This window comes from Gavialis gangeticus, unplaced genomic scaffold, assembly GCF_001723915.1.
Source record: "Gavialis gangeticus isolate Ggan-Ray unplaced genomic scaffold, GavGan_comp1, whole genome shotgun sequence".
NCBI classification, from domain to species: Eukaryota; Metazoa; Chordata; order Crocodylia; family Gavialidae; genus Gavialis; species Gavialis gangeticus.
The window spans coordinates 20,829,003-20,836,669 of record NW_017728997.1 but is presented as its reverse complement, the minus strand read 5'-3'; the positions used below and the strand labels follow the sequence as shown (position 1 = coordinate 20,836,669).

The following is a 7,667-nucleotide window of genomic DNA, read 5'->3' as shown; positions in this document are numbered from 1 at the left end:
GGTTTTGATCTATTCAGCTTCATCTCTTGTACTTACATGAGGCTCCTTCTCAAAACTTCCCACCGTTAGCATAACTTCAGCTCCAACGCTGGTCTCGTCAGTGGAAACACTAGTGTGACAGGCTGCTGGTGTTTAGTGCAACGTGTTGCCTAGTCCTATTCTGAACAGGGAGGGAGCATTAAGATGCTGGCTGACTCTACACGAGCAGTCCCCATCATTGCTAGGTGCTAGGACTGAAATGGCAGCTGAACTCTAGAGAAATTTTAAAGGAAAAAAGGTGTAGCAGGACCACAGTGAATGGCTCCAGATTATTTAGGCAACCAATCTCCTTCCCTAATTCTCTAATGGTTATGAGATGATGATGTATTTAAATGAGGGAGTCTTAGCTGCATCTGTATCTAATAGCCACCTTTCAGAACAAAATGTAGGTTTTTATTTCCAACCTGAACATGGCAGAGCTCAGAGAGGATGGTCCTGAAGCTGAGCAAAATCTGCATGTCTTTACAGACTTTGCTGGTTAATTAGGGAAGCAGAGGGAGGAGACAGGAAATAAAAAGAGGCTAAGATTAGGAACCATATGGGTGGTCATATTTCTAGCAAAATTTATTTAATGCTGCTCCATCTGAAGTCTCTAACACGCAGTTAAAGTACAGAGTAAGTACGCAGGGGAAGGGAAAGTAACTCTGTGTACTCAGAAATAATACTCTTCTTCCTAAAATGGAGGTTTTAATCCAGTGGTGCCCAATCTTTTTGCCCAGTGGGCCAGATGGGCAGTGCCCAGTCCATCTGTGGGCTAGATCCAACAGGTGGTCCCAATCTGGTGCCCAGGGTGGATGTGGCAGGGCCCCATCCCATCCAGTCATATAGGAGAAGGGGGCATGGCCAAGCCTCAACCCCAACATGCAGAAGGGAGGGGTGTGTCATTTCATCAGAGTGCAAAATATGCCATGGAGATGATAAGGGGTTTAAAACCCAAATGCAAGTTTTTATTGAGTCCTATTTCTGTTGGCATGGCAGAGTCCACATACCATGATGACAAGTGCACTGTAAAGATTTAACTGGAAGACAGAATGAACTGGATTCTTTATTTTGGCTTGTAAAACAATCTAACAAATTAAGACCATTTTTTAACAAGCTTTTGATAATGCATGAGGCAGGAGGAACACAGCTCAACTCTCAGATTTCAAGTGCAGTTTACACAGCTGGCAGAAACAGAAAAATGGAGTTCAACTGATCTGTAAGTCAGAGGCATAAAAGTATCACTTAACAATTCTACTTTAAAAGTCACTTCAGAGTATGAGGGATTTGAAAGAAATGGATGATGTCTCAATTATGAGCCCCTAACAGAAAATTGAGAAGGATGAAATGGTTTCTAGTTCTAGTTTCTAGCAGTTGGTATCTCTTAATAAGTGCATCAGCTCCTGCAACCCTGGAATTCCAGTTTTATAAAATACTCATGGTGTAGTTGACTTTCTAGACAACCTCTCATGAGAGCATGCGATTATTTTTACGCATATATAAATTATAATATTTATTATATAAAAATTATGAAAGCTGCTTTATATACATCAAACATTTTGTATTTGTACAGCATCTACTTGGACTCCTGGTTTCGGACTGGGGCTCTTAAGGCGCTAAACACAACAGCAATTCTTTCCACAAATAAACAAACAGCGAACGAACTATATGTTGTAGGTAAAGGAACCTCTTTCCTCCATCAGGGTATTGTAATTATTTCTGTGGTAAAACATGGGAAGCTATTCAAGAAAAGAATCTGGGACAGAGAAGCAGAAATACTGTTTTCAGCTTATATCATGGGTAGCAATATACTTTAGTATAGAGTACCAATCTGGTCTTATATGGATATTTTATCATAGATGAGTGTCATTCTGAGTAGGAGAACTCAACAAAAATAAGAAAAACGAAAAAAAAAGTAAGCTCTTTGGACAGGACTCTTTCTTTCCTGCATTTGGACAGCAAAAAGGAGGTACTGCCATTAGTAAATAATGATTTTTCCCAGTATGGACTATGCCGTTCAAAGACTTAAGTACAGATTCAGGTCTTGCATAAATACATGACTAGCCCTCTTGCATTCTACAGTCAGTACACAGATGTCAAAAAACACTCTCAGATAATAAATCCTAAAGCTTCAAAATAAGGCAGCGTGGGAAAGAAAAGCACAGAAGAAAAGCACACCAGGCAAGCAGTTCTCAGAACAGAGATCTCCTTCACTCCATTTCTTCCTTTGACAGACACTAAATTGGGTTTCCACCCAAAAAAGACAGTGATTCAGGTAAATACAGGGATGTGTGTGTGTCTCTATTATATATACATATATTGGTGCCCAGCATTTATCTGATGGCCTGAGATTATTTCCCTGGCCCAACTGCCCAGGCGCCAAGGTTTTATCGCGCTGTCGCTTTTGTGCCCGCTTACTCAGGTTGTTAACTTGGCATTTGTTTTGTTCACTGCTTCATGCAAAGACTGAGAGGCTTTGTCACACTTCGCTTCTTTGAAAACGTAAAGTCTGTTCTGAGTACCTGCCACCACCCCCCTAGAATTGAGCTAGTGCCAGTTACTTAATTCCATCTCCTTCCCCACTTTTCCACGAAGATCCAATCACTGGACTAAAATTCAAAGAGCTCATTTCTTAATGTCAACAGAAAAGAATAGAAGTGGGTTCCTTCAGATTTAAATAACTTAATAAGCATACACCAATATGCCAAAGTATGAATACAGAGCACTGGCAACATTGAATGGTGGAGACAAAAGCCTGTGGATGCCAAGAAAGGTAAGAAGATAAATATTGCCACACACTCTAGGGCAGTGGTCACCAACCAGTGGATCGAGATCCACCGGTAAATCTCGGAGCCTCTTGCGGTAGATCTCGGAGCTTCTTGGAGTCAATCCGAGGCTGGGGTGGGGGGCTGAGTGCCTGCATGCACTCACCCAGCCCAGCCGGTCAGTCCGTGGGGGGAGGGAACAGGCGGGGGTCTAGATTGAGGCCCCCGTGATGAGGAAAAGCACTGCAGAAGCAGGAGCACGGGTAAGTTGAGTGGGGCTCCAGCCAGGTTGGACTTACCTGTTGGGGAGGCGCACCCCCAAATAATTTTTTCCCCCTCTGCCTAGATCTGCCCCCCACTTCCCTCCCCACAGACTTCCTTGCTGGGAGGAGGGGTGGGGGAGATGGCAGCAATGCACAGTAGATCTAGGGTTGCTTTTAAATGCCAGCGGTGATCTGCTTAAAAAGGTTGGAGACCACTGCTCTAGAGTAAGTTAATAATGCCATAATTTTACTTTGCTATATTTTGGAAACATCTGACTAATATGCTAAAAAAACCAGGCAATAATGGACAATTACTTACACCATGGTAACATACCAATCATGAAGCATGTTACAATGGCAGTCAGGGCTAGGGTTTTATTAATAGAAAGAACTCTAATGTGACATCCTCCTTGCCTGCAAGCAGTAATCCCATAATCCATAATCATGCTAAGGAATTTTGGTGCCTGTATTTACCCACTCTCACCTCTGGTGGTGCTTTACATTGTGCATGGCTTCTAAAGGAGGACAGGAATAAATCCTGTACATAGAAGCTGAAAGCAGTTCATTGAACAGGCATTTCAGATGAGTTCACAATCTCTTTACAATGCAAGAGAATGCCATGTGCCTCACACCAAGCAAGGAGAGGTAACCAAAAACAGAGAGAGAGAGAGAAGAGCTTTTAATCAAGGTAAAAAGATTGTCATTGTTTAATATGCACAAGTCACAGTATCTGCTCTGAGATTGTTACTCTGGGTAACATTTCAAGTTTATTGTCAAAACTATATTGTTAGAATATAACCATACAGGAGGAGCAGGCAGTAACAGAGGGACCTGAAAAGCAGTGCTTTCAGAAAAAACAAGTACCACAGTGATCACTATTTTTCCCATTCACTTGAAGCTTAAATCATAGGTTACTCAATAGAATTTTCAAAATGCAACAATAATTAAATTATAAAAAAAGCCAAATATTTTAGCATTTTTTCCAGAAAGTTTTTACCTGGGATCAGTAGCAAATGCAACCGGTATCTAATTGTGCCAGTAGAAATTAGAGTTTGCATTTTCTAAACGGATCATGTCAGCATTCTGGACCACTCCAACAGAGAAGGTAAGGAAAAACAACTTACGCAATTTCTATCAACAGCACAGAATACATTAAACAGGAGCAACTACTGATCAAAATACAGTGAAATGGATATAGACCTGATATACTGGCTAAAGAATTTCTCAGTTTAAAGAAATGTTTTGTACATTTGGAGGCAAATTGAGTACTAGAGAGAAAAAAAAGTATTGTTAAAGCAGTGGTGGTGTCCACCAACACATTACACAGTACATACATCTACTTGCTCTTTCTGCAGTGCTTACTATTAAGACCATAGGGCTGAGGTCTCCTCTCCTGTAATAAGTTAATTCATAGGATACAGTGTTTAGAACATTAATGGTAAAACACTTCGTGAAGAATCAAAGACAGACTCTTTGCAAAAGTTCATGGTTCTAAATTCAGAGAGCGGAGACTCTAGCCTCCTTGCATCTTCATTAGCTAGATCCCTTCTCTTCTTCAGTTACAGTGGCCTCTGTAGAAGCAGCTTCTAGATCTTTGCTTGGCTTTTCTTTCTCTTCATCATCATCTTCTTGGGGATAAAGGTCTGGAAACTTTTGCATGCACTCCTGCATGGCACGGAACTGGTCCACACAGTCTGATCCTTTTATTTCTTCTGTGCTATGGTGGAAACAGGAAAAGGCCGATTTGAACTGCTCTCCACAGGGGCCACTAGCCATTCCACCAAGGCACGGACAATTCCAATTGATATCTCCATTAGGCAATATCAATCCTGAACAAACACAAGAGACAGAAGAAAAATTAGGTGTTCCATAGAGGTAATTTTGTTTTAAAGTTGCATCAAAGTTGCTGGGTCACAGCATCAGAGACTGGACTCTATTATAACCACAAAACCAGAACAGCATGGATAGTGGCAGAGCAAACCAGCCTCTTTAGTGTAGTTAGTGATCCTCAGCCTTGACCTGCCTGACCCATTACTGTGGAAGAGATCCTAGTTTAATATGCATGGCCCATTTCAGCCTGTGAGAGGAGGAGGGAAGGCAATGTACAAAGCTGAAGATGAACAATGAAATCACCATAGGGAAAAGAAACTTGGATTTTGTCTGGGTATGACAACAAAGAGAGGGAAGGTAATTTGTATTATTAAATCTAACATATAGTACACTATTATTTTAGCTCTTTAACTTGCAGGGACAGGAGTGGCATAAATATGGTACACAGCTTTAGCAGATGGAGTCCTTGGATGATTTTCTCATACTTACCTCATATTTTCTCATATGTAAAAACTTATGTTTGTATTGTTGCATGTGTAATATCTACAACATACTAAGGTGGCCTATTCACTCTAACTCCAACATGAAAGTAATCACGGGCCAATCTAGAATAGCTTCTTTTGGCTTTCCTTAGTTTAGCATAGGCTCCCCCTCACCTCTTAACAGCTAGAAATTTTCCCCACTTTGCCCTTCAGTGATAAGTTTGCTGTTCCATGCAGTGCTGGATACTGGATGTGTATCACTGCAGTAGAAGTCCTTTCCTTTTCAAAGCAGCTGTTCTAACCAGTTATGAGATGACTACCAACCATGGAAGAGATCAAATGCCGTCAATGCTGATTTCCAGAATTAAACTCTTTATTTGACTCTAAATTGGTCTGATCCAATTTAAATTCAACTGAAACACTCCTATTGTCTGCATGGGCTTTGGATCATGCTTGGTGTCTCCTATGCCCTATGATCATAAAGGCACATCAAAGTGCTACTTTCCAACTAGTATCAATTCAAGCTTCCAGGACGAAAATGGCTGTTTAGCTGAGTATTAAGAACTTCTATTGCCATGGGACAGCAGCCTACTGAAGAATTTCATTGCTTGGTGCCTCCAATTCATTTGAGCAAGAAAACAGCAGGAACAAGAAAAGCCAACTGTTGAGTGAAATACACACTCACTTTTTATATTCACACTTTTCCCCTCAAGAATCTCATGAATTTCCAGAACTTGGTTTAACTTCATCAAACCAGACGATGAAAAAAGGGCATTAGAGGATGAAGCAAAGTGGGTGTAAAAAGCACTGAGTTATGACCATCTGCATTACAACACTATGCCTCATAGCAAGTTGAAGAATTGCCATTAATATCATTTACATTTGCAGAACTTCTGTCCAGACTCAAATACCAAACTCAACTGAACAAAATGAGTTTTATAAGAGTCTACAAGCCCCATTTGTGACAGTATTTTATTGACAAAATGTAACTAGTGCAGTGCACTGTGGCAATTCTGGCATAACTTGGCAGGCTCCCGAGAGAAAAACAAGAGATACTGAGACAAGGATATGGATGGCCAATTTCAGGCTCTTTATTACTAGGGATAACATGAAACAAAGTGCAGAAAGTTCACCGGCAGTGTAGAAGAAATATGCCTTTGCTTTGTAAATTGAGCAAACTAGATTCTAAGTCACCGAGGGAGACTATCAAACATCAACCAGGCATTTTAACAGACATTTTTCTAGCACTTAAAACCAACACAGGAAAAGTTTTGAAATACTAGAATGAGGGCAGTATGGCACTGCAATTCCTTGCTGAATAATCCTCTTAAACCAGAGGTAATCAACCTGTGCCCCCAGGCTAGATCTGGCCCCCTGAGCTGCATCATCCAGCCTGCAGACTCCCCATGGCTCTGAAAGCCTGGCATCAGGGGAGCAGTGGCAGTGTTAACTGCTGTTCCCCTACTGCTAAGTTTCTGGCATCCATGGGGAGCTGCATGGGCCTGGTAGCCCAGTCCTGTACACTAGGTCAGACATGCAGTGGGGAAGGGGGCATTTCAGCATGTTGTGTGGTACAGGATGCTAGGGATCGCTTCCCATGTGCAGGGGCAGCAGAGCACCAGAGCCTAATCCAAGCATGCGGGGCCAGGCGAAGGCAGAGCAGGGCCCGACCCTGGGAGGTGGGACCCAATCCAGCCAGCAGACCAGCCCCATGGGGCCAAAAGGCTGAGCACTACCAAAGCAGAAATTGTAAGTTTTAAGTCCCAAACATGACCCAAAAACAGGACTTCTCACAAACAAACATTTGGAACATATCTATTGCTCTTAATTGTCAAATTGATGGTGATCTTTCCTTATAGAAGGAACAAGCTTCCAATACAGAAACCTTGCCTTGGAGGATAGAATGAAAAACATTTTTTTTTCTCCAGTGGACCTGAGGTATAGATGAGTGTGCATTTAAAGTAATAAGATATACCAGTAGAGGTCCACTAATACATCAGTCTGATATTGGACTGGCACCAATATAAAGAAAATTGACTAATCAGAAATCGGGTTTTTTTGCCTGATGTGGCTGATAATGTGGCCAATAAATGCCCCGTAGGTGCATGCAGCTGCAGCATGCATGGGGCCAGGAGCATAGCCCGGCAGCTTGAAGAGCTGCGTCCAGCTGGTAAGTCTGTTGTGAAAAGAGAGGGGAAAGGGAAGGGGTGTGGGGGGGAAGGTAGATCGAGGCCCCTACAGTGAGGGAGTGAGAGGGGCTGGAGCACGCACTGCCCAGCCAGGGCAGGGCAGGGCAGGGCAGGATGCAG

At 42.2% G+C, this 7,667-nt stretch overlaps 1 protein-coding gene across 2 annotated transcripts in view; it reads right to left on the bottom strand.

The window, feature by feature from the left end:
- Window positions 1–3,708: 3,708 nt before the first annotated feature.
- Window positions 3,709–7,667, bottom strand: part of CHCHD4 (coiled-coil-helix-coiled-coil-helix domain containing 4) — a 23,175-nt gene continuing 19,216 nt past the window's right edge. Inside the window, exon 3 of one of the 2 annotated variants that reach the window (XM_019504917.1) lies at window positions 3,709–4,875. In XM_019504917.1, coding sequence (XP_019360462.1) covers window positions 4,580–4,875 — 296 coding nt within the window. In that variant the 3' untranslated portion in view covers window positions 3,709–4,579. The remainder of the gene's footprint in view (window positions 4,876–7,667) is intronic. The other variant, XM_019504916.1, reaches the window with a different exon arrangement.